The following is a 23141-nucleotide window of genomic DNA, read 5'->3' on the forward strand; positions in this document are numbered from 1 at the left end:
GCTCACGGCTGAGGTTTACCCGGGCTGATGAGGGTTCAGGTTGGCGGCCGAGCGCAGACCCGATCGCGCGTGCGTCTGACCTCAGACCTCTCGTCACGCCATGTCCGCTATTCTCCGATCCCGCGTCGCGCGTCAGGTCCTCACGGGCGTCCGCGGCTACGCCGCCGTCCCCGAGGTCATGGTGCGCCGCCGCCGCCGCCGCCCGCCGTCGCTCGCGGTCATCATTTTCTGTCGATAGACGACGATGTCTTCCGAAAGCCGATCGATTCGAAGGTCGCCGCCGCCGCTCGACGCCTCCCCGCCTCCCCGCCTCCCCGCCCATCCTCTGACCCATCTCATCCTTCTCGCCCCCTAAACCCCCCTCCCCTCCCGCAGCGCGCCGCCGTCGTGCGCGAGACCGGCCCTTCGTCCGTGATGAAGGTCGAGAACGACTACCCCGTCCCGAAGCTCGCCCCCGGCGGCGTCCTCGTGAAGAACAAGTACAGCGGCATCAACTTCATCGACACGTACCACCGAAGCGGCCTGTACAAGCGCGAGCTGCCGTTCATCGGCGGCCAAGAAGGCGGCGGCTTCGTCGCCGCGGTGACCCCCGAGGCGGAGAGCCAGGGCGTCAAGGTGGGCGACCGCGTCGCGTACAGCTCCGTGTTTCAAACCTACGCGGAGTACACCGCGGTGCCCGCGTCGAAAGTGGTGACCGTCCCGGAGGAAGTGCCCCTGGACGTCGCCGTGTCGTGCGGCGTGCAGGGCATGACCGCGCACTACCTCACGCACTCCGCGCACGCGGGACTCGTGAAGCCCGGGGAGTGGATGCTGATTCACGGCACCGGGAGCGGGACGTGCCAGTGGGCGGCGCAGATGGCGAAGCTCCGCGGGTACAAGGTTATCGGCACGTGCTCGGAGTCGAAGCAAGACATCGCGCGGGCGACGGGTGTGGACGAGCTCATCGTGTACAAGGAAGCGCCCGGAACGTCGTACGAGGACTACACTTCTGTGGATCTCGTCCCGAAGGTCATGGAGATCACGGGCGGGGAGGGGGTGAAGGCGGTCATCGACGGCATCGGCCTCGCGACGTGGGAGACTTCCATCGAATCGCTCGCGAGGCGCGGGATCTTCGTGTCGTTCGGGAACGCCTCCGGCGCGGTGCCCGCGTTCCCGCCGCTGCGTTTGATTAACAAGTCCGGGTTCATCACGCGCCCGAAGCTGAACGATTACACCGTGACGCGCGAGGAGCTCCTCTCCCGCGCGAACGACATCTACGGTTGGATCGACAAGGGCGACCTCAAGGTTGTGGTGAGGCTTCGCGATCTGATGTTTTGCCCTTCTGCTTCTATCCCTTTTCTTTTCTCATCTTTTCTCGCGGTCGACGACGGCGCGCGTTGCCGATGAGACAAACATCGGTCGCTATTGTGGTCACACATGCGCGTTCACCATATATTAAACAGTCGTTTGAGGCTACGACGTTCGCCGTCCCGTCGCCGCGGAGAAAACTTGTACGAACCGGTTCCCACGGCGCTTTTGTTTCTGGCGTGTTCCCTACGCAAAGGTCGACCGCACGTTCCCCCTGGAGCAGGCAAAGGAAGGCCACGACTACCTCGAGGCGGGCAGGTCCCGCGGCAAGGTCCTCTACGAGATTTAAGCGTATATGTTCGACCGAGCGACGAGAATAACAGTCGCATCGAACGAAGGCTTTTCGCGTCGCCCCCGCGGGCCGCCGTAAGCGCCGGACCGGAGATAATAGGAGGCGATCGCACTGTACATAAAACTCATGATTCTTTCTCAGACGTACTGTGTTCTGTGGTCTTACAAATGTCACACGCAAGTACTTCCGTACTGTAAAAAATAGTTCAACTCATCGAGGAAGGAGGGATCAAAACGCGATCGATCACGTCACTCCATCGTGTCCCCCCAGCGCACGTTCCACCGCGACGCGAGGTAGTGCGCGCCGATCGGCCCGCGGCTACCGTAAGGGTACAACTCCGGCGCGATCTCGTCCTCCTCTATCCTGTCTAGCATAGGCGTGAACAGCTTCCACGCCGCCTCGAGCTCGTCGTTGCGGATGAACAGCCGTTTATCCCCTTGCACGACGTCTAAGATGAGACGTTCGTACGCGTCCGGCAACGCGCCGCCGCTGTACTTGGTCTTGTACTGCAGATCCAAGTCCGTCTGGTCTAACCGCATCCCGAGGCCGGGGATCTTGCTGTTGATGTTCAGATAGATCCCCTCGTCCGGCTGAATGCGGAACACGAGCTCGTTCGAGTTCTCCTCGCGGTTCCCGAGCTGCTTCTTGTACAGGTTCCCGGGGGAGTGGTGAAACTGCACGCGAATCTCCGCCTGCCTCTTGTGCAGCGCCTTCCCAGCCTTAATGAGGAACGGCACGCCGTCCCATCGCGCGTTGTCGATGAACAGCGCCATCGCCGCGAACGTCGGGCATCTAGACCCGGGGGGCACGGTATCGTCGTCGAGGTATCCGGGCAACACGCCGTCGCCGTCGCGTTTGCCCTTGTACTGCCCGAGCACGACGTTGTCCATGTCGATCGGTCGGATGCTGCGGATGACCTTCACCTTCTCGTCGCGGATGTCCTCCGCATCCAGAGACGCGGGCTCTTCCATCGCGAACAGCGCGAGGATCTGCAGGAGGTGGTTTTGAATCACGTCGCGCACGATCCCGTAGTTGTCGAAGTACCCGCCTCTGCCCTCGGTGCCAAAGTTTTCGCTGAAGTTGATCTGCACGTTTCGAATGTACGTCCGCGACCACAGCGGCTGGAACACGATGTTGCTGAACCGCAAGACGGTGAGGTTTTCGATGAGTTCCTTCCCGAGGTAGTGATCGATGCGGTACGTGTGCTCCTCCGCGAGGTCTTGCGCGAGCGCCTCGGTCAGCGCTCTGGAGGATTCCAGATCGCGTCCGAACGGCTTCTCGACGATGACTCTCGTCTCCCCAGACTTGCTGCTGACGTGCCTCGCCGCGTTTTGCGCGACCGGGACGAAGATTGACGGCGGGATGGACAGGTAGAACAACCTCAGCGTCTTCTTATCCCCCCACAGCGCTTGCTCTTGCTCCGCCATCGCGACGTCTAAGGATTTGTAATCCTCCGGATCGTCGTACTGCCCCGCCGTGTAGAAACACCGCGTCAGGAACTTCTCCACCTTGACGTCGCAGTCCTTCGCGGCGGAGATTCTGCACGGCAGCGACGACCTGATCCTATCCTTGAACTCGTCGTTCGACATGTTCGACCGCGCGTACCCGAAGACGACGAAATCGTCCGGGAGGTGGCCGTCGTAGAACAGCGAAAAGATGGCCGGGTACACCTTCTTCTTCGCGAGATCCCCGGACGCGCCGAAGACGCAGATCGAGAGCTTCCCGGACTTCTTCACTTTGCCTTTGAACATCGCGGCGTCGTCGTCGATCGCGCTCGGGGCGTCCGCGGCGACGGCGTCGACGCGGAGACCGTTCGCGGACCGGCGTCCCGGAATAATCTTTCGCGCCGCGCGCGTCCGCGATCGAATCGCCGCGCCGCGCGCGACGGGCGTCGCGTACGCGCGAGACGCGCCGAGAGACGCGGCGGCGGCGGCCATGGCGATCGACCTCGAGCCTTCCGCCTTCCGACGTGTCGCCGAGCGCGGATCCGTTCCCGATCGAGCGTGTGCGCGCGCGGAGGTGTGCGCGCCGTCGCTTCGGGACCCACGTGCTCGTGAAATATCGCCGGCGCGGGAGCGGGAGAGGCGCGGGCGCCGACCAAATGACCTTTTCGGTCGTTGAACGGGCGTCGGAGTGGGGCACGGACTCTCGCGCGCGCCGTCATGGCGTCCGAGGAGGGCGGCCGCGCCGAGAAGGGCGGCCGCGTCGTCGGCGGGATGTTCCTCAGCGACGACGAGATCTCCGCGTTCCGCGAGGTCTTCTCCCTCGTGGACAAGGACGGCAGCGGCGAGATCGACGCGGAAGAGGTGTCCGAGCTGATGGAGTTGTTGGGAATGTCCGCGGACAAGTCGACCGTCGAGACGATGATCAAGGAGATCGACGCCGACGGGAACGGGAACGTGGACTTCGACGAGTTCTTGCTCGTCATGGCCGGCGGGCAGAGCGACGGGAGCTTCACGAAGAGAGACATCATGCGCGCGTTCAGGGAGTTCGCGGACAAGTCGCTCCCGAGCGGGTTCATATCCCCGACGACGCTGGAGGAGAGCATCGTCAAGTACAGCAGGGAGCCGGTCACCGCGCAGAGAGCGCAGTCGCTCGTCGCGGCGCTGCGACGGGACCCGAGCGGGAACATCGACTACCTGGAGAAGATACAGGCGCTCATGAACTGAGTGATGAGACGTCGTGAAGTCGTTAGATTCGTAGAGATAGCTAGCACCAGTAGCGGTAACGCGACGTCGTCGTCTCCGTCGTGCCCCTTTTCCCGGGCTCGCTTTCTCTCACCGGCAGTGATCGCGCGTGGCGGCAGTCAGTCATCACACTTTCTGTCCTTTCGCAAATTTCGGGACACGTGAGGGGTCGAGAGGTAAAGTTGACTTTTGTCGAACGCGCGAAGGGGCGCGCGCGCATTCGCTCGTGTGCCGAACGATCCGCGCACACGCGCGTCGCGCGCCCGCGCCCGCCCTCATCCGCGTTCATCGCTCGGGGGCGAAGAGATCCTCGCTCTCGCCGCCATCGCGCCTCGCGTCCGAGGTAATCGTCGCGACGAGCGCCGAGTCGATCGCAGGTCGAACATCCGCTCGAACATTTCGATTCGGGCCGAGCGATACTCGTTTTCGCGCCGGGGACGCGCTCGCGAGACATATCGAGCGGCGAGCGATCCGTCGCATCAGCCCGACCGCTCGCGATGCTGGCGATTTGTAAAGGAAAAGACAACGCGGTCGCCCCGGCCGAGCGCGCGGATAAAAAATCGCCGAATGTGAAGAAACCAGAGATTCGATCCCCGAAGAAGAGACCGAGACCGTCGCGCGACCCAGAATGGAAGTCGAAACTCAAGGACGCGGACTTGCTTCGATACTTGCCGAACGGCGACAGACTCGCGGACGAACACGTGTGGACCGAGGAGTTCACGAAGACGTGGAGCGACACGGCGGTCGCGGACGATCTGTTCTTAAACAGCCGCAGGCTCGCCAAAGGCGCGGCCATCGACACGTTCATCTCCTACTGCTGGAGCTCCCCGACGGACGAGAAAGCCGCGCTCTTCCGGCTGCGAAATAACACGTACGCCGCGGCGTTCGCGATGATATTCACGAGCACCTTCGGATGCCTCCTGTGGTTCCTCATCTTCGGCGCGGGAAAGGCGGCGTACATATTGGGTTGGTTCACCATCGCCGGCGCGACGGCGCTCGCGGTGACGGTGTATCTCCGCGGAGCCAACGTCCCCGGGATCAGGTATGCGTACGATCTCTTAGGGAAGACGCTCGGTCGGGAGACGTTTTGGTTGGACAGGTTCTGCGTGTATCAGGGCGTCGGGGGAAACGCGCACGTGCTGCGTGAAAAGGGCGTGTCGCAGTTCGCGCTCGTGCTGGGACGCTCTCGGAGGGTCGCCGTGCTCTGGCACAACGATACGACGCACACGGACTCGAATTACATGCGACGGGTGTGGTGCGTGTACGAGCTCGCGACGTTCATGCGACCGCGGCTGGACTACATCGGTTACAAGGACGAGGATTTAGCTAGGGCGGACAAGAAGCGCGAGCAGGAGCTCATGTTTAAACAGCGGACGTTGGCGCAGATGATGCAAAATTACGAGTACTTGTCGCGGCTACCCGATAAGCAGAATGAAGCGAAAGAGCAAAGGCAGTTGGCTGAGAAAGTACGCACGGAGATCGAAAATGGCATGGCGAAGATACACGCCACGCTAGACGTCCATTCCAACAGCGAGATCGGATGTAAGGGGTGTAAGCGAGCGCCCATTAACGTGTACAACATGGCGAACGTAAAACGGTTATCCCGGTGGATGCCCTGGTTATTCATCTTTTCCGGGATATTTTTAGCAGTGGCCATGGCGTGGACCTTCCAAGACGGCAAGAGGGAAAAGAGAAAAGGACATTACGGTATTCTTCTATTGGTCTGTTTTGTTTTCTTGTTAACCGCTTTTGTGATTGGCATGACCGTCCGATTCTTCGCTTGCTGTGGTCGCGTGCTGAGGCTGGGTAAGCTGATAGACCTCATCTTGCGTAGGGAGCAGAAACTCTTCGACGTTCGCGAATGCTTGGCGACGAGACCAGAGGATAAAAAATACGTTCTTGGGGAGATCGCGAAGGATTGGAACTCCGACAAAGAAGCGAACGATGGCATAAACGAGTTCAACGAGTTCGTGCAAAAGGCGCTTCCGAAACTGACGCTCGGCGGCGAGGACAAGTTGAAGCTTAAAATGATAAACGCGTTGACGATGAACATGGTCGGGTGCCTCGTCTTCGTCGGCGCGGTGTACGCGTTTCATCCCTAGCTAGTACTGACGCGTCGTATCGTTCGTCGTTTAGATTCGTATACGGAGCTAGCTAGTATTAATGCGACGCGTCGTCGTCTCGTCGCCGCCCTCGGGGCGTTTTTTCGTACTCGTCGAAGTCGTCGGCGGCGGCGGCGGCGGCGGCGCTCACCGCCCCGTCCCCCACCGCGACCGCGTCGACACCAAGTGCGTCCTCAAGCTCCGGTACTCGCCATCCGGCGTCCGCACGTTCACGACGCCGCGCGACTCACCGAAGAGGTCAGGGGTACCGACGTCCACGGGGTCATCGTACCCGTCGGGCGATGGGAACACGTCGAGGACGTCGAACACGCTGTTCGGCGACGGCCGGCGCGAACCTTCGAGTCCCGGTTGCGATTTCGCGACGCGAGCGCCAGGTCGGGCGCGACCGTACGCGGACTGGCTCGCGTACGGCGACGCGCGCCATCGCATCGACGTCTCCGCGTGTTCGCGCGCGGAGACGTACGGCGACGGCGTGAGCGTGTCGTCCACGGAGGCTTGACGCACCGCGAGGTTCGCCGCTTCCATCGCCGCGAGCTTCACGGCGAGGTGCTCGTTAATGTCGTTCCCGCGTCGTCGCGGCGCGGCGGCGCGCGCCGTCGCGAGCGGCGTAGGTCGCGCGTCCTCGTCGTCGTCGTCATCCTCGGACGCGTCCTGCCAATTCCTGTCGTCCTCTTGTGGTTCCTCTACGGTGACGTGGACGCCTTCGTCTTCGCCGCGATCGAACGTTCGCGCGGGGGGGGCGCGGGCGGACGTCGCCGGGGTTCCAAACGCGCCGCCTCTCGCCGCGGCGGCGGAGGGAGGCGTCGCCCGCGCCGCCGGAGGTCGACGCGCCGCGGCGGCTACCGGAGCTGGAGTCTTTGGCGCGTCGAACATCCTCGCCCCCGGGCCGCGCCATGCCGCCTTCTTCCGCGCGCTCCCTCCCTGCTTTTGCGTCGAACGCAGCTCGCGAATCGTGCTCGGCAGCGGATTCGGCGGCGGGGTCGTTCGCGCGGACTCGGGCGACCCCATCCCCGCGGCGGACAGCGCCACCTCCGCTTCCACGAGCAGCGACGTCGTCTCCTCGAGCGCTCGCTTCAGGAGCGCGATCTCGGAGTCCTTCGCGCTGTCCCTCGCCGCCGCGGCCGCCGCGGACGACATCGCGGCAGCGAGTTTTCTCTCGCTCACGCCGAGCGCCGCCCGCGTCGCGGACGCCTCCGCGGCGACGTCCGTGAGCCCTTTCGAGAGCTCCTCGTCCGAATCCAATTTCACTTTCGCGCGCTCCATCTCTTCCAGCGTCGCCGTCGCGCGCGTCGTCTGCTCCGCCAACGCGCGTTGCGCTTCCGACAGCTCCCGCGCACGCTCCGACGCCCCGGCTTCCGCGGCGTCGGCGCGCGCGGTCGCAATCTCCAGCTTCCGCGCGACGGAGACGAGCTGTTCGTCCGCGGTGCGTCTCGCGCGCTCCTCGTCCACGACGAGCTTCGCGTGCGCGCGCTCGAGGAACTCGAGCGCGTCCCCGAACGACGCCTTCTGGTCCCCGAGCGCGCGTCGTAGGTTCTCGATCTCCGCGTCTTTCTCGCCGTCGTCGTCGACCACGACGACGGACCGCTCCTCCGCGGCGGCGAGCTTCCGCGTTAACGTCGCAATCTCGCTCGCGTGCTTCGATTCCATCCTGAGCTTCTCCACCTGCGCGGCGGCTTCGACCTCTACCGCGGTCCTCTCCGCGATCGCGGCCGCGAGAATGTGCCGCGTGGACACTTCCGCGAGCGCGCGCGCGTGTTCGTTCCTCTCCCCCGCGCGCTTCGAAAACGCGCGCCACGCGTTCAGCGCCGCGGTCGTCGCCCTCCTCGCCCGCCGCGCGGAGACGCGCCACCGCGCGACGGTCAGCCGTCGCGTCTCCTTCGCGATCGCCTCCCACTCCCTGAACGCGCGCGATCGTCGCGTCGCCGAAACGCGCGCGGCGAGGCGCGTCAGAATCGCGCGCGCCGCCGCCGTCGCCGCGGTTTTTTCCCTCCACGCGCGCGTCGCCGCCGCCTTCTTCAGCATCGCGAACCGCCGTCGCATCTTCACCGTGAGCTCCTCGCGCTGCTTCGCGTTCGCCGTCGTCGCCGCCCACCGCCTGATCGCGCTCTGAAGCACGAGCCGCGCGACCCGCCGCGTGAGCCGCCGCGCGTTCCCCTGCGTCGCTCGCCGCCGCTCGCGGAGCTTCTCGCGCGCGGCGGCGACTTTGGGCCATTCCATACAAGCGAATGTCGGGGTGGAGTTGAAAGGCGTCAGTTGGAGTTGAAAGGCATCGAGCTCGGGGATTGAACGCGAGGGGTGGGCGGAGAGAGACGCCGGCAAAAGTCCTTAAGGATCGGCGTTCACCACGCCAACGCGGTCGTATGGGGACCAGTGTATAGAACGCGCCTTTTTCATCTTCCAGCCGTCTCCACACGGACGCGAGGACGTACGCGCGCCACGCGGCGACGACGCCGCGCCCGGTGACTCTGAATCGTCGTCTGTTCGCAGCGGCGAGCGCGCGTCGGTTGCGCGCGTCGCGCGTCGCGGCCTGACGCCAGCCGCGGAGCGCGCGTCGCCTCGTCCGCGAAACCCTCGACGTCGCCAGCTGTGCGGCTCGAGCGTCGTCCACGAACCTCGAGTGCGTCGCGACGGACCATCCGACGAGGACGCGCCGCGCGAAGTCCGCGTCTTTCGCCTTCGACCGTCGCCGCGCGAACTCGAGCGCGTGGCACCGCCACGCGGCGCTCTCGGCGCGTCGGACCGCGCGCCAGGAGCGGAACGCGACGAGCGCGAACGCGCGCGTCGCGAGCCGCGAACGCCGCGTCGTCGTCGCCGCCGCCGCCGCGGTGCGCCGCGCCGCGTGCGCGCGCGCGTCTCCGAGCGCGCGGACGAGCTCGGCGACGCGCGCGACCGTGAGTTCGGGTTCGATGGCGGGAGGGCGCGTCGCGTCCTCGACGTCGACGTCGTCTTCGAAGTCGTCTTCGTAGGCGTCGGTCGCCGCGCGCTGCGCCTCCTCCTCGACGCGCTGCGCTTCCTGCTCCGCGAGCTGCGCTTTCGTCCAGAGCTCCGTGACCTCGGCTCGGAGGCGCATGATCTCGTGATACTCCGGCTCGGACTCTCTCGGGGCTTCCTGATACACGAGGTCCTCGAGGACTGATGACGCGATGAGCGGTGGGGGCGAGGGGAGGGGACGGCGTCAGATTCGCCGGGTGCGCGTTGAGTCGCTATTCAAATCTCGCGACGAACCTCGCATCCCGCGCGTCACCTCCGAGGGCGGCGACCCCACGTCCCCGTCGTCGCGCATGCGGTCCGCCACAGTTCTCGATACGCGACAGCTGAGCGCGAACGTCTCGGGAGATTCCATGGCGCCGCGCGCCCGGGTCTGACGACGTGAGCGGCGGCCGCTCATCAACGGCAGGCGCCCACTTTCCAGCAGCAGCGAGAGAGATCTCGATCACGCCCAGAAACGGCGCGGAAAACGCTTCGCCTCCCGCGTCGCGTCACTCCCCCCGGCGCTCCCGTCATGACCACGCTCGCGCCCTTATCGCAATCGCAGTACGCGGAGGTCAAGCCCGCGGCGGACCCTTCCGACGCCGGGATCGAATGGCGACACGAGAGGCTCAAGGACTTCATCTGGCGCGCGCGATGCGCGCGCCTGGAGAACGACCCGGAGGTGATCCGCGTCGTCAACGAGATGACCGCGATGACGAACGAACTGGACGAGCTCGCGATGAAGCAACGCGCGCCGGACGCGCCGCCGCGACCGTGGTGGTGCGACGGCGAGTACGACGAGACGCGCGCGGAGGAAGCGAACGATAAAGGCATGGACGCGTTCAAGGAGAAGCGCTACGAAGAAGCGTTCGAGTTTTACACCGAAGCGATTCGATTAGAACCTCGACGCGCGGGGTACCACGCGAACCGCGCCGCGTGCGCGCTGAAGCTCGAACGCTTCCGCGTCGCCGCGGATGACGCGGACCACGCGATCGAGCGCGAGAAGACGCACGTCAAGGCGCTCGTGCGCGCGGGGAAGGCGTACCTATGGTTGCGGGATCCGAACGTCGCGTCGATTCGTTTCGACGCCGCGCTCGCGTTGGACCCGCGCTCGGTCGCCGCCGCGAAAGGCAAGGCGGACGCGACGAGAGCCGCGGGCGCGGAGGCCGCGGAGACCGCGGCGGCGGCGGCGAGCGCGAGGAAGGGCGCGCGCGCGGAGCTCCCGCCCGTGCACGCCTGGCCGTCGCTGAACGACGCCGCGGAGACGCTCCTGGACGCGGAGACGTTGTTGGCGAACAATCCGCGACTGGAAGGCGCCAAAGCGTCCGTCGCGGAAGCCGCCATCTTGTGTGGACGGATCGCGCGCGCGATCGACGTGTGCAAGACGATGCTCGAGGACAGCGCGGACCGGGCGTATCTCCGCGCGGAAGCGCTGTGGCGCGGCGGGGATATCGACGCCGCGATCGAAGAGATTGAACGGCGCGCGAGGAAAACGAAGAACGCGAACGCGTCGTCGCCCGGGAAACTCGTGAGCTTAGGGTCGAGGCTCACGAAACTAAAAGAGCTCGTCGACCGCGGCGCCGCGGAGGCGGAGGACGGACAACACGACGTCGCGCACAGGGCGTTCACCGCCGCGCTGGACGTGTCGGAGCTGAGGCGGGTGTGGGGCGCCGCGTCCGCGTTCGCGCCGGGCGCCGCCGGGGCTGGAGATGCGAAAACGCGCGCGGTCGATCCGTACCCGAACCACCTCCGCGCGGACGTCCTTCGCCGACGCGCCGCGTGCGTGATCGACCGCGGCGACGCGCTGGACGGCGCGCACGGCGACGACGCGCTGAGGGACCTGAACGAGTGCGTCGCGATCGACCCGAACGACGCGGCGGCGTACATGTTACGAGCGACCGTGCAGCGCGATCGCGGGGAGTACGAGAGGCATTTCAACGACTATCGCTCGGCGCAACGCGCGGACCCGGACGCGCCCGGGATCGCGAAGCTCGTGCAGAAAGCCGCGAAGATGGCGATCGGCGGTGGCGGCAGCGGACGCGATGAGGTCGGGACTGGGGGTAAAGTCAAGACGTCGGAGTTTTACGAGCTTCTCGGCGTGACGCAAGACGCGAGCGCGAAATCGATTCGACGCGGGTACCGGAAAGCCGCCGCGCAGTGGCACCCTGATAAGTGGCAGCAGTGCGACGAGAAGCAGAAATCGGTCGCGGAGAAGACGTTTCGTCGGGTCGCCGTGGCTTACGAGACGCTCAGCAACGCGCACCAGCGCAGGCTGTACGACCAAGACCCGAAGCGGTTCGAGGAGCGAAAGCTTTAACCCGCGAGCGAATCGTGAGTGTAATGTTACTGTAACCCTCCCGTCGGCGTTTCAATTCTAATTTAGACTCTTCCCGCAACGTCCTCACGGTCCCCCGCGTTCTCAGCTCATCCCTCGAGTCTCCATGTACGCGAGCACCTTCTCTGCTCTCGTCTTCTCCCCCGCCTGCTCGAAAATCTCCACGAGCTTCCAGCATATCGTCTCCGTGGGCGCGTGTCCGGCGGCGACGGAGTCCACGAATATTCCCTCCGCGCTAGACGGCATCCTCAGCCGCGCGCACAGCTCGAGCATCGCGGTGAACACCTCCGCGGGGATGGAACCGTCCGCGCAGTCGTTCTTCAGCTCCGCGTACGCGACGTTCGCTCGCTTGTACTCGTCCCGACCGCACGCGTCGACCACGACGGCGACGAGGGCGTCGATGCGAGGCGCGATGGCTTTCGCCTTGAGCTCCCTCATCGCCGCGGCCTTCTCCTCGTCCGTGCGCGCCTTCCCGCGGTCCACGGTCGGTTTACGGCGCACGACGCGGCGCGCGGGGGAGGTGCCCGCGGCGCCGCCGCCGGGCGTCGACGCGGCGCGGCCGACGCGCCCGCCCGTCGCTCGCTTGGGTCGAATCTCGCCGCTCGACTCGCCCGCGCGGTCGTCCGCGCTCGCCGACGAGGCGACCGTCGCGCGTCCGGGCGTCGTCCATCGCGCGTCGACGCGACGTCGACATCGTCGTCGAGAACACGACGACGGCGCGAGCGCGGAGACGTTCGCTCCTCGCGCGAGCGCGACCGTCGCCATCGCGGCGACCGTCGGAGTGAGGACTCGCGCGGAAGGGGGGCGCTTCTCGCTGCAGCTGAGCAGCGAGCACTCACTGAAGGAGAGAGGTCGGCACCTGACCGGGGCCTGAAAAGAGCCGGCGAACGCGTCGCGAACGTCAGACGCGACGCGTACGGTAACGAAACGCACTCCGTCTATCTTCTATCATCACTCACTCGTCCTCCCCGTCACCCTTCGCGCGCTTCCCGTCCCCCTCCACGTCGTCGTCCTCCCTCGCGCGCTTCGCCGCGTCGCTCAGGGACAGCTCGTACAAAGTGTTTTCCATCTTCTTCAGCGTGTATTTCAACGCGTCGTACTTTTTGCGAAGCGCGCCGTTCCGGAAGTCAAACTTGAGGAATATCCCCATGAGCGCGTCGACGACGTCGCGGCACTTGCGCACTTCCGCGACGTCCCTGACGGTCGCCTTCGAGATGCAATACCGGTTCAGCTCGCCGGTGAAGTCGAGGATGCCGCCGAGGTATTCGTCGCGGTCGCACCGCGGGAGATCCACGCTCGTCGCGATCGTCCCCGTGCGAACGAAGTGCTCGAACACGACCGCCTCCGCGTACTCCTCCAGGCCGCCGCTGTAGGACCCGCCGCGGAGACCGGCGTTCGCGTCCACGATCGGGCGGAGCTCGTCCGCGATGGACGCGGAGAGTTCGATCTGCGCGCGAGCTTTGTCCATCTCTCCGCGGTGGAGGCAGTAGATGGCCACCTTCGCGGCTTTCGTGATGTCGCGGCTGCGCTTGATGACCGTGTCCCGCTGCTCGTCGTACAGCGTCATCGCCTCTCGCATCGCGTCGAAGTCGGATTCGCTGAGGAAGTCCATCTCCGCGGTGGACGACGTCGCGAACGCGGAGGCGCGGGCGACGACGTTCCACGTGGGTGCGGGGCGGCGGCCGACGCGCGCGAAGGCTGACGCGCGAGCGACGAGAGGAGCGCGCGAGGGTGTGCTGCGGAGGCTGCGGCTGCTGCAGTTCGTGCGGACGCACGCGATCGTGAGGCGGGAGATGAGGCTCGCGGCGACGGCGCGGCACATCGGGCGCGCGGCGAACTGATGAACCCACAGATCTAGAAACCTCAATTTGTAATCGTTTCGTCGCACTCGCGATGGCGCCCCCGTCGATCCCGCCCACGCGCGGCGTCTTCGTCCGGCTCGGGGACCAAGTCGCGAAGCCGTGGTTCCCGTTAGTCATCATCGCGCTCAGCGCCGCGTCGTGCTTCGCCATCTTCCTCTCCGGCGCGGTCACGGCGCTCTTCATCAGCGCGTGCGTCGCGCGCGGCAAAGGCCGTTTCGCGCACGTCGCGCTCGCGAATGCGCTCGGCGTCGCGTTGGGGTTCGGGATCTTCATCGTCATCGTGAAGCAGCGCGGCATGGACGCGATACGCGCGTCGTACCCGTCGCTGTTCGCGTCCACGCACTGGGGATACATGGAGGGCGTGATCGCGAGGTCGGGATGGGGCGGCGTCGCGGCGTTGGCGGCGCCGCTGCCGTTGCATCCGCTCGTGTTGATGGGGATGCTGTCGGGGATGTCGTCGTTCTCGATACTCAGCGCCGCGTTCGCAGGGCGGTTCGCGAAGTACTATGTCATGGGTCTCGTCGCGACTCGCGGCGAGGGCGTGTTAGCGGCGATGCGCGGCGAGCGGCGGAGTGGGGGGAAGGAAGCGGACGACGCCGCGCCGGCGGCGGCGGGGGACGAGGACGAGTCGAAGAAGGAGAAGTGACGCGACGCGGTCGGTTATTTCGCCGGGGGGAGCGTCGCGCGTAGGGCTAGTGGAGTTGTGAAGAGGACGCGTCGCCTCGCGTCGTCCCGCTCGCGGCCTCGCGCGCGCGTCTCGTCTCCCGCGCTCGACGAACGCCGCCGCGCGAGAGCGTTCGTTGAAACGTTTCGCGTGATCGAACTCGCCAGGTGTCAATTTCAAAGCGAACGGCATGAAACGCGGTTTCAACGTTCCCGAAATCTCATTACCAACCGCGCGACTTCATCGAACCGTTGCGGCCGCGGACGAGTAGTTGTACGCTCGCGCGTACGTTTCTGACTGTTTGCGCCGTGGCGGCGTTCGTTTTCCCGCCCCGGGGGAAAATTAGTGGCGTTCGTGCTCTCTTCGACGTCGCAGCCGGCGGCGATCGGGAATTACTCGTAGATCGCGAGACAGCCCGACCGGCTCGTCGCTTCCTCCCGCTCACGGGCGCGAACCCAGCCGCGGTCGCCCCCAGCGCGTCCGCGCTCGTCGATCACACGAACCAGTCGGAGCTTCCGGAGTCGCTCGCGCAGGTGCGTCGAGGTCGGAATCGCGATCCTCAGATCTCTTCGGAATTCTTCCAATTGTCCTCGACGCGGCGACGCGAACGCCTCGCGCGCGCGCGCTCGCGAGCGCTCACCCCCTCGCGTTCCTCGCGATCGCCTCGCGCGCGCGTATACACGCGAATTCGCCTCGCGAGTGTCCTCACGCCGATCGCGATCGATACGATCGCGTCGCGTAAATCTCTACGCGTCGCTCACCGCGACCCGCCTCCATCGATCGATCCATCATCGCGCGCGACAGACGCTCGGCATGACGGACGTCGAGATGACCGCCGCGGACGCGGACGTTTGGCCGTCCACGAAGATCATTCAATCCAACCTCGAGAAGGGCGAGCTCCTTCTCACGCCGAACATGGCCGCGCGGCCGCCGAAAGGGCACTCGTACGTCCCCGTCGGCGAGTACGCGGTGTTCGTCGAGGCGTACGAAGAGCGCAAGCGCCGGCCGAAGGTGACGGCGAGGGCGATGCCGCCGCCGAAGGCGAAGGCCCCCGCCAAGAAGAAAGCCGCGCCGAAGAAGGTTTACCAGGAGGAGGAGTACTGGCCGGCGGAAGTGTACACGCCGCCGGTGGTGCAGGGGCCGGTGATTCCGCAGATGCCGGATCTCACCGGCCTCACCCCCGAGGAGGCCAAGGCGAAAAAGAAGGAGTTCAAGAGGATGCAGCGCGAGATCTTACTGAAGCAGATCAGTGCGATTCAGGACGCGCACAAGACCTTGGACGAGGCTGAGGAGGAGGCGAAGAAGAAAGCGGAGGAGAAGAAGGCGAGGGAGGAGGGAAGGAAACGCGCGGCGAAGCCCTCGCAGGCGCACGGTCAAGATTTCATCGTCGGCGAAAAGGCGTCCGAAAAGGCGGTGGAGAAAGCGAGCAAGTTTGAGGGGAAAAAGACGAAGAAGGTGCCGAAGAAGGGCAAGGACGGGAAGATCATCACGATGAGGGACATGAAGCGCGATGAGCTGATGGTCGATCGCAAGGATCGCAGGGTGGCTCTCATCAGAAAATGCCGCGAGGTGCTCACGCTGACGCGAAAGAACAAGGACGCGAGGATCTTCGCCATGCCCGTGGACCCGATGAAGATGGGACTCCCGGACTACTTCGACATCATCAAGAACCCGATGGACTTTGGGACGGTGAAACAGAGGCTCGACTCGAAGGCAGCGGGGACGGCATACGACCACCCGATGGAATTCTACCGCGACGTCACGTTGACGCTGGACAACTGCAGGCTGTACAATAAAGCGGACTCGGTCGTCGGCACGATGGGCGAGAGCGTCAGAGCGGATTTCGAGAAGCACTGGGCCGCCGCGGAACTTGAAGCGAAGGCTGCGGATGAGGACGAATACCGCGCCTCCGAGGAGGCGATCATCGCGGCGGAACCGGACGATCCCGTCGAGGAGGAGGTTCTCGAGGAGTCCAAGCAAGTGTCCGAGATTAACCGCCAGCTCGCGGAGGTGCAGCGACAGCTAGAGGAGTTCAAACGCGCGCATTCCGAGGGGACCAGGATGACCCCGCCCAGCGGCGGCGGCGGCGGCGGCGGCGGCGCGAAGCGCAAGAGACCCGCGGCGGACCTCGAAGACGACGAGTATTTCATGGACGAGGAGGAGCCGGACGACGTGTACATTCCCGCGCCGCGCAACCGCGGAGGCTCGCGGGGCGGAGGCGGCGGCGCGTCGCGGTCGCGCGGCGGCGGCGGAGGCGGCGGAGGCGGATCTCGAGCCCCCGCGCGCGCTCCGGCGTCTGAACCGCTCCCCACGCGCGACATGACGTACGCGGAGAAACAGGAGCTCACCGAGCTTCTCGGCGAGCTCCCCGAGGACAAGCAAGCGAAGGTCGTGCAGATCGTCGTCGAGCGTCAGAAGGAGCTTGGCAACGCGGAGGGCGACCTCATCGAGATAAATATCGAGGAGCTCGACTCCGTGACGCTGTGGAAGCTCGACCGGTTCGCGCGCTCGTGCATCAAGCCGAAGAAGAAGAAGCCGACGCAGGCGGAGATTCTCCTCGAAGCCCAGCGCGCGGAGGAGGAGGCACAGCGGGAGCTGATGGAGGTGGAGGCGAGCCTCGGCGTCGGCGTCGGCGCGCCCGCCGCGCCCGCCGCGCCCTCCGAGCCCGCCGCCGCGCCCGCGCCCGATAAACGCGCGAGCGACTCGGACGCGACGTCGAGCAGCAGCAGCGACAGCGGGTCGTCCTCCTCGGACAGCGACAGCCTCGACTCCGCGGAGGGCGGCGGATCGAACCCGAAAGACGGCACGGCGGCGGCCGCCGCTGGCGCGGGGGTCGCCCCGGCGCCCGCCCCGGCCGGCGGCGCCTCCGCGGTGGAGGTGTCGAGCTCGCGTCCGGTCGACGAGGGCCTCGCGCTGAAACAGAACCAGAGCAAGCAGGAGGTCATCATCCAGAACCAAGCTGGGTGGAACAACCTCGCGGACAAGCCCGGAGACGCGGCGCCGGCGGCGGGCGCGACGAACGGCGAAACCGCCGCCGCGGGCGAGAAGGAGGCCATCCCGGACTCGCTCTGGTCCGACTTCGAAGCGATGGCGCAGCAGAAATCCGACCGCGAGAAGGAGAGAGAAGCGGAAGAGGAGAGAGAGAAAGCTGCCGCGGTCGCGAAGGAGGAGGCTGCGAAAGAAGAGGAGGAACGGAAGCGCCGAGCCGCCGTCGAAGCGGAGGCGGCGGCGAAGCGCGCCGAGGAGGAAGCCGAAGCGGAGAAGAAGCGCGCACTCGAGGAGGCGAGGAAGAAGGCGCGCGAGGAACTCGACGGGATGGACCAGACCGTGGACATAGAAGCGCAGCGGGAGGTGATGAAGGAGTTCGACGCGCAGTAATCGAATCGCGCGTCGAATTGAACTCGACGGGGAAGAGAACGGTCGGCGCGGCGACGACGAATGGAAGGATCGGAATTATTACGAGTCGGCGCGCGCGGAACAGAACACGCGGGCCGGCGAAAAAAAACAACAAACAACACTTAGAAGCAAGGCTTGGGAGCCCAAGTTAATGACACGCACATCACGTCATATCGTTCGTTTCGTCCGTTCACGCACGTTTCGGGGTGTTCGGTATTATGAATCATCGAATCGTATATTTCAACTCGACGGTCGTCCGCATCGAGACTCTCTCAACAACTATAGCTAATAGCACGACGTGCGAACGGACGCGTCCACCACTCTCTTCGTTCACCGAACCGCTTAAAGCGCGGAGGTGAGGAGGATAGCGAGCGCACCAGTCCCGACGACACCGACGACCGCGGCGGCGGCGAGCTTGAGGTCGCCCTCGTACTTGTCGCCGTCCGTCTTGAACTCTTCCGGCGTGTAGATGGGGGAGTACTCGTCGACGTTCGCCTTGCCGTTGCGGAGGCCGAGCTTGTAGACGTACCCGGCCTTGCCGGAGCGGCTGTGAGATGATTACGCGATCGGGGTGGGGGGGAGGGCGTCAGCGCGATGTGCGGGGGCGCGCGTCGATCGAAGGCTCCGAGTCAGATCGGAAACGGGTCGAGCGTTCGTGGTGGTAGATCGTCGTCCGTCCAGGTGGAAAAAAGCGCGGGATCGATATCGACGGGAAGCGCGACGCACGTCTTCGGGGCGGAGCCGCCCTCGGTGGAACCCTTGTAGCCGACGCCAGCCTGGCCACCCTTGGCCTTCGTGCCCTGTGAATCGTTCAGAGGAAGGACGGAGGCGCGTCAGTCGTCGTCGTTCGTCGGTCGCGATGTGAAATGAGAGTTGGATACGATCGCGAAAAACCCGAGATTCGCGCGTGAGCGCGCGTCGAAAACGCGACGGGACGCGACGCGACGCGCGGCGAACGCGCGACCGCGCGGCGCGATTCGATCGTGAGCACCACGATGGAATCGCGACCGCGTTCGTACGCGTCGTTTTCGCGTCGCGCAGGCGCCGCGAGGCGGGTCGCGGGCGAGGCACGCACGCGCTTGGGGCCGGAAGAGTTCGCCATGATGACGGTCTTCGCGCGCGTGTTCTTCGCGGCGACGCGAGCCTGGACCTTCACGCCGGCGAAGGCGGAAGAGGAAGCCATGATAGCAGCCATTTTGTGTGAGGTGTTTAGGTGCGCGCGTGAGACGACGGGTGCTGGAATGCCGCGGAGTCCGGCTCCGGAGTCCTGTTCGCTCGCTCGGTCGTCGCCGCTGGCACGCCAAGCAGATTGCTTCGTCTTGATTGGCTGACGTTGAGGTAAAAAATTTCATCGCGGAGCGAGATGCGGTTTTCGTATGGCGAGCAGTCTTGTAACCTGTGCCAGGCGCGGGGGGCAGGCCCAAGTTCTTACGCGATTTGTTCGCTTTCAGCCTTCTCCGCGTTTCTACTGGTCCGACGACGTCATTTCTAGATTGCACCGGCCGCGGTAGACGAGAGACGACGGCGACATGACGACGACGCGTCTCCTCGCGACGCTGCTTCTCGTCCTCCTCTCCGCGTTCGCCGTCTGCGCGAACGCGCAGTCGCCGTACGCCGAGGACGGCCCCGTCGTCGAGCTCACGGACGAGAACTTCGCCGATCTCGTGATGGAGAACGGGAGAGACGTCTGGGTCGTCGCGTTTCACGCGGACGGATGCGCGCCGTGCGCGCAGATGGCGCCGACGTTCACGAAAGCGGCGAAAAGCATGGACGGCATCGTGAAGTTCGGGCACGTGCACGTCTCGGAGGCGACGATGGCGATCGCGCGGGGCGTCGGCATCGTCTCCGTGCCCGCGGTGTTGGGATTCCCCGCGCACAAGACGATCAATCCGTACAAAAAGAACGAAGCGTCGAAGCAGCACGAGACGTATAAGAACTCCACTTCCTCGCACAAGCGCGTCGCGGAGTTCGCCGCGTCGCTGCTCCCTCCCGCGGAGGAAACGATCGCGCGCGTGGAGACGTCGGACGATCTCGCGCGAGTGAAGGAAGCGAACGCGAACGACGCGTCCCCGCCGCTCCCGATCGCGACGCTCGCGTCCACGAAGGACGTCACGTCGACTTTGTACCGCTCGCTCGCGCTGAAGTTCAAGCGCAGGGTCGTGTTCACGGAAGCGCACGCGGGATCGGAGGTCGTCGCGGGGTTAGGTGTCGACCCCGAGGACGCGCCGGTGTTGATGATCTCGAAACCGGGGGAAGACGCGATCGTCAGACACGACGGCGAGATGAAAGCGACGGAGATCGCCGAATTTCTCGAGACGCACGCGGCGGCCGTTCCCGAGGACGACGCCCCGGAGGAGCGGGATCCGCGCGCGGGGAGCAGGAAAACGAGCGGTGGCGGCGGCGGCGACGACGACGACGCCGCCGCGAAGAAGAAGAGGGAGGAAGCGAAGCGGAAGAGGGAGACCGAGTCTCTGTTCGGGGCGATCGCCCCCGCTGATTTCGAGAAGGAAGTCCTGAAGCACGAGCCCGTGACCGCGGTCGTGTTCACGCGCCTGAACGTCCCACGGTGCGTGAACGAATCGAGGGCGGTCGCGAAGGCGGTGACGAAGATGTACGGCCAGGTCACGATCGGGGAGGTGAACGCGTCGGACCCGGCGGCGTTTGACCTCGCGGAGCGGTACGCCCCGGCAGTCGCGGAGGCGGTGAAAGCCGCTGCCGCCGCCGAGGATGAGGACGAGGACGGGAAGTGCCTCGACGTCGTCGTCTTCCCGCACGGCGCGGAGAAGGAAGACTCCGACCCGGACACGTACCAGGGCGAGATCACGGAGAGCGCGCTCGGGAACTGGCTGTTCGAGTCCGTCCCGGACTTTGTCATGCCGCTGAAAGCGATGCTCGTCGACTCGTTCCTGCAGCAAAACCTCATGAAGCCGAAGCTCGTGCTGTTCCACGCCGGGAGCGAACCCCCGCGGGAGTTCGTCGCCCTCGCGGCGAACTTCCAAGAGGACTTCATGTTCGCCTCGATCCCTGCGAGCGACGCCGCGAGCAAGGCGCGGTTCCAGGTCGACGCCGTCCCCGCGATGCGTCTGATGTACATCCCGATGAAAGACGGCGAGACGCCGACACAAGACGTGCAGTACAGCGCGGCGGCGTACCCGTCTCCGGTGCTGCGTTACGTCGAGATGCACCACTGGCTTCAGCAGGTGCAGATTCAGATCTTAGGGAAGGACATCGGTCAGGAGCGCGCGGCGAAGAAGACCGCGGAGCCGGTCGAGCTCGTCGGCTCCCCGGAGGAGCTGGACGAAAAGTGCGGCGCGAGCGGGTTGTGCATCGTCGCGTTCGTGAGCCAAGAAGAGGGCGTGAAGAAAGACACGGACGAGGCCGTGATCGCCGCGGTGTCGAGAAACATGGTCGAGAAGCCGTTCAAGTTTGTGTACGTCGATCCGGCCGCGCAGCGGTCGTTCGCGAGCGCGTTCGAGGTGACCGCGTCCGACGTCCCGACCGTGACAGTCGTGAGCATGCGGAAGAACCGTTTCGCGACGTACCGGAAGACGTTCAACGCGGACGGCGTCGCGGAGTTTCTCCAGGACGTTCTGAACTCGAAGCAGCGCACGCAGATGATCCAGGAGATCCCGAAGCTCGTCCCCGGCGGCGAAGAACCGGAGGTGATCGAGGAGGTGATCGTCGAAGAGGAGTTCGACCTCGCAGACATCATGAACGAGGAAGTCGAAGGCGAAGCCGGTATGAGCAAAGAAGAGCTCCAGGCGAAGATCGAGAAAGAGATCGAGGAGGAGGCCGCGGCCGCGAAAGAAGCGGAGGAGGAGGCGAAGCGGAAGGCAGAGAAGAAGGCGAAGAAGAAGAAAAAGAAGAAAAAGACGAAGAAGGACGCCTCGGAGCTGTGAGCGGATCGACAACGCGCTCGGTGAGGTCGCTCAGTTCGGTGGTGTAAAATTACAGTTGCAATCAATCTTCGCCCGCGGCGGTCTCTTCGTCGTTTAATATCATTCACGTAATACGGCATTCATCTCCCCCTCCCCTCAGCGCGTCTTCTGCTTCTTGCTCGCGCGCACAGCCTCCTCTTTCAGGCGTGTCAGCTCCGCGATGGCTTTCTCGTACTTCGCATTGAGATCGTCGTACGCCTTCGTCGTGTCCTCCAGGGCTCTCTTCATCCTCTCCTTGTGGGCCGCCGCGGACTTTCGGTTGGCCATGATGCGGTTGTACTTCACCGGGTTCTCGGTCTTCAAGCGTTCGAGCTCCGCGTCGCTGACCGCGTTGGAGTACTGCTTCTTCTTCTCGGACGACGGAGCCGCCGGTTTCTTCGGAGCAGCAACCGGTTTCTTCGGAGCCGCAACCGGTTTCTTCGGAGCCGCAACCGGTTTCTTCGGAGCCGCAACCGCTTTCGTCGCCGGCGGCGGCGTGGTCGTCTTCGTCGTCTTCGTCATCTGCGCGCGCTTCTTCGGCGGCACGGTCGGGACGGCGATGGGCGACTTTTTCACCGCGTCGTTGTCCCCCTCGCGTTTCACCGTCGCGAGCGCCGTGCGTTTCGTTTTCGTTCGCGGTCCCCGAATAACGTCTGGAACGTTCGAAGCGGGACGCGTCGACGGCGGCGGCGCCGCGTCGGGTCCGCGCTTCGGGACCGCGCGCGGCGACGGGGCCTCGTTCTCGTCCGTCGCCGTCGAGGCGGTCGCGGCGGGCGGGCGCATCCTCGTCGAGCGCATGGGCCTGCGAAGGAGCGGGTGAAGGTGAGCCGAGAGCCGCGACCGAGAGCCACTGCACGACGCGCGGACTCCTGTCCGAGAGGGGTAAAAAGGGACACAGCTGTGCGTCGAGGCGCGCGCGCACCGAGGGTTGTGCCGCATCGCGCCCATGACCTCCGCAGCCTCAGCGCCGCGCGGAGTGATATCCGCCGGCGGCTGCGAGCTCGCGCGCGCGATCGTCGCGGGCGTGCACGGGCTGCGCGGCGTCGACGTGAACGCGTTCGCCGCGCGGCGCTCGCGTTCCCCCGCGTTCGCGGGCGACGCGCGGTGCACGTCCGACCCCACGTGCGCGGCGATGAGCACCTTGTGCGGCGTCGACTCGAGCGCTCGCGGGGGCGACGTCATCGCGACTGACGGCGCGCGATCCATCTGCGCGCGGATCTGGCGGAGGATCTCCTCGGGCGGCTCCCCGAACGGGTCTATCTCCAGCTCCGCGAGGTGCTCGAACGACGACGGACCGCCGTGCTCGTGGAACGCGGCGTCCGTGCCTTGCGTGAGCGGCTCGAGGCTGCACGCGACTTCCTCGAAGCTCTGCGTGTTCGCGTCCATGTCCACGATACGAGGGCGGGGGCGGGGGGAGGAAGGACGGAAGGGCGGGGGCGCGAGGGCGGCGGCGAGAGGGGCGCGCGGAGGAGTGCGCCGCGCGAGGAAACCTTCTTAAACTTTTTCGTCGTCTTGATTTCGCTACACTTCTCACGCTCCACGCCTCTG

At 65.4% G+C, this 23141-nt stretch overlaps 13 protein-coding genes across 13 annotated transcripts; 7 read left to right on the plus strand and 6 right to left on the minus strand.

Annotated features, from left to right (window-relative positions):
• Positions 1-27: 27 nt before the first annotated feature.
• Positions 28-1636, plus strand: MICPUCDRAFT_15288 (uncharacterized protein; the record flags this gene model as incomplete). The annotated part of the gene is made up of 3 exons (XM_003056790.1): positions 28-945; positions 979-1290; positions 1544-1636. 3 exons carry the CDS (start codon positions 28-30, stop codon positions 1634-1636), a joined length of 1323 nt encoding a protein of 440 aa, XP_003056836.1.
• A 141-nt stretch (positions 1637-1777) lies between these two features.
• Positions 1778-3654, minus strand: MICPUCDRAFT_49510 (uncharacterized protein). The gene has a single exon (XM_003057248.1). It carries the CDS (start codon positions 3574-3576, stop codon positions 1888-1890), a length of 1689 nt encoding a protein of 562 aa, XP_003057294.1. The 5' UTR covers positions 3577-3654; the 3' UTR covers positions 1778-1887.
• Positions 3655-3855: 201 nt separating this feature from the next.
• MICPUCDRAFT_14630 (uncharacterized protein) lies at positions 3856-4308 on the plus strand (the record flags this gene model as incomplete). Its single annotated transcript, XM_003056791.1, has 1 exon — positions 3856-4308. One exon carries the CDS (start codon positions 3856-3858, stop codon positions 4306-4308), a length of 453 nt encoding a protein of 150 aa, XP_003056837.1.
• A 515-nt stretch (positions 4309-4823) lies between these two features.
• On the plus strand, positions 4824-6428 carry MICPUCDRAFT_56298 (uncharacterized protein; the record flags this gene model as incomplete). The annotated part of the gene is made up of 1 exon (XM_003056792.1): positions 4824-6428. One exon carries the CDS (start codon positions 4824-4826, stop codon positions 6426-6428), a length of 1605 nt encoding a protein of 534 aa, XP_003056838.1.
• Positions 6429-6575: 147 nt separating this feature from the next.
• MICPUCDRAFT_56299 (uncharacterized protein) lies at positions 6576-9519 on the minus strand (the record flags this gene model as incomplete). The annotated part of the gene is made up of 2 exons (XM_003057249.1): positions 6576-8225; positions 8344-9519. The coding sequence occupies 2 exons, from the start codon at positions 9517-9519 to the stop codon at positions 6576-6578; spliced, it is 2826 nt and encodes a 941-aa protein (XP_003057295.1).
• Positions 9520-11241: 1722 nt separating this feature from the next.
• Positions 11242-11709, plus strand: MICPUCDRAFT_11393 (uncharacterized protein; the record flags this gene model as incomplete). The annotated part of the gene is made up of 2 exons (XM_003056793.1): positions 11242-11443; positions 11486-11709. Coding segments are annotated over 2 exons (426 nt in total), but the record flags the coding sequence as incomplete, so codon positions are not given.
• A 129-nt stretch (positions 11710-11838) lies between these two features.
• Positions 11839-12519, minus strand: MICPUCDRAFT_56301 (uncharacterized protein; the record flags this gene model as incomplete). The annotated part of the gene is made up of 1 exon (XM_003057250.1): positions 11839-12519. One exon carries the CDS (start codon positions 12517-12519, stop codon positions 11839-11841), a length of 681 nt encoding a protein of 226 aa, XP_003057296.1.
• A 273-nt stretch (positions 12520-12792) lies between these two features.
• Positions 12793-13381, minus strand: MICPUCDRAFT_25708 (uncharacterized protein; the record flags this gene model as incomplete). The annotated part of the gene is made up of 2 exons (XM_003057251.1): positions 13076-13381; positions 12793-13042 (listed from the first exon to the last, which is right to left on the minus strand). Coding segments are annotated over exons 1-2 (540 nt in total), but the record flags the coding sequence as incomplete, so codon positions are not given.
• Positions 13382-13597: 216 nt separating this feature from the next.
• MICPUCDRAFT_62293 (uncharacterized protein) lies at positions 13598-14349 on the plus strand. Its single transcript, XM_003056794.1, has one exon. It carries the CDS (start codon positions 13648-13650, stop codon positions 14260-14262), a length of 615 nt encoding a protein of 204 aa, XP_003056840.1. The 5' UTR covers positions 13598-13647; the 3' UTR covers positions 14263-14349.
• Positions 14350-15093: 744 nt separating this feature from the next.
• Positions 15094-17658, plus strand: MICPUCDRAFT_38761 (bromodomain-containing protein; the record flags this gene model as incomplete). The annotated part of the gene is made up of 1 exon (XM_003056795.1): positions 15094-17658. One exon carries the CDS (start codon positions 15094-15096, stop codon positions 17656-17658), a length of 2565 nt encoding a protein of 854 aa, XP_003056841.1.
• Positions 17659-17800: 142 nt separating this feature from the next.
• PSBR (photosystem II PsbR protein, chloroplast precursor) lies at positions 17801-18912 on the minus strand. Its single transcript, XM_003057252.1, has 3 exons — positions 18752-18912; positions 18403-18476; positions 17801-18223 (listed from the first exon to the last, which is right to left on the minus strand). Exons 1-3 carry the CDS (start codon positions 18869-18871, stop codon positions 18019-18021), a joined length of 399 nt encoding a protein of 132 aa, XP_003057298.1. The 5' UTR covers positions 18872-18912; the 3' UTR covers positions 17801-18018.
• Positions 18913-19910: 998 nt separating this feature from the next.
• On the plus strand, positions 19911-21575 carry MICPUCDRAFT_62300 (uncharacterized protein; the record flags this gene model as incomplete). The annotated part of the gene is made up of 1 exon (XM_003056796.1): positions 19911-21575. One exon carries the CDS (start codon positions 19911-19913, stop codon positions 21573-21575), a length of 1665 nt encoding a protein of 554 aa, XP_003056842.1.
• A 135-nt stretch (positions 21576-21710) lies between these two features.
• Positions 21711-22979, minus strand: MICPUCDRAFT_38763 (uncharacterized protein; the record flags this gene model as incomplete). Its single annotated transcript, XM_003057253.1, has 2 exons — positions 21711-22395; positions 22516-22979. 2 exons carry the CDS (start codon positions 22977-22979, stop codon positions 21711-21713), a joined length of 1149 nt encoding a protein of 382 aa, XP_003057299.1.
• Between the last annotated feature and the right edge of the window lie 162 nt (positions 22980-23141).

This window comes from Micromonas pusilla (assembly GCF_000151265.4).
Source record: "Micromonas pusilla CCMP1545 genomic scaffold MICPUCscaffold_3, whole genome shotgun sequence".
NCBI classification, from domain to species: Eukaryota; Viridiplantae; Chlorophyta; class Mamiellophyceae; order Mamiellales; family Mamiellaceae; genus Micromonas; species Micromonas pusilla.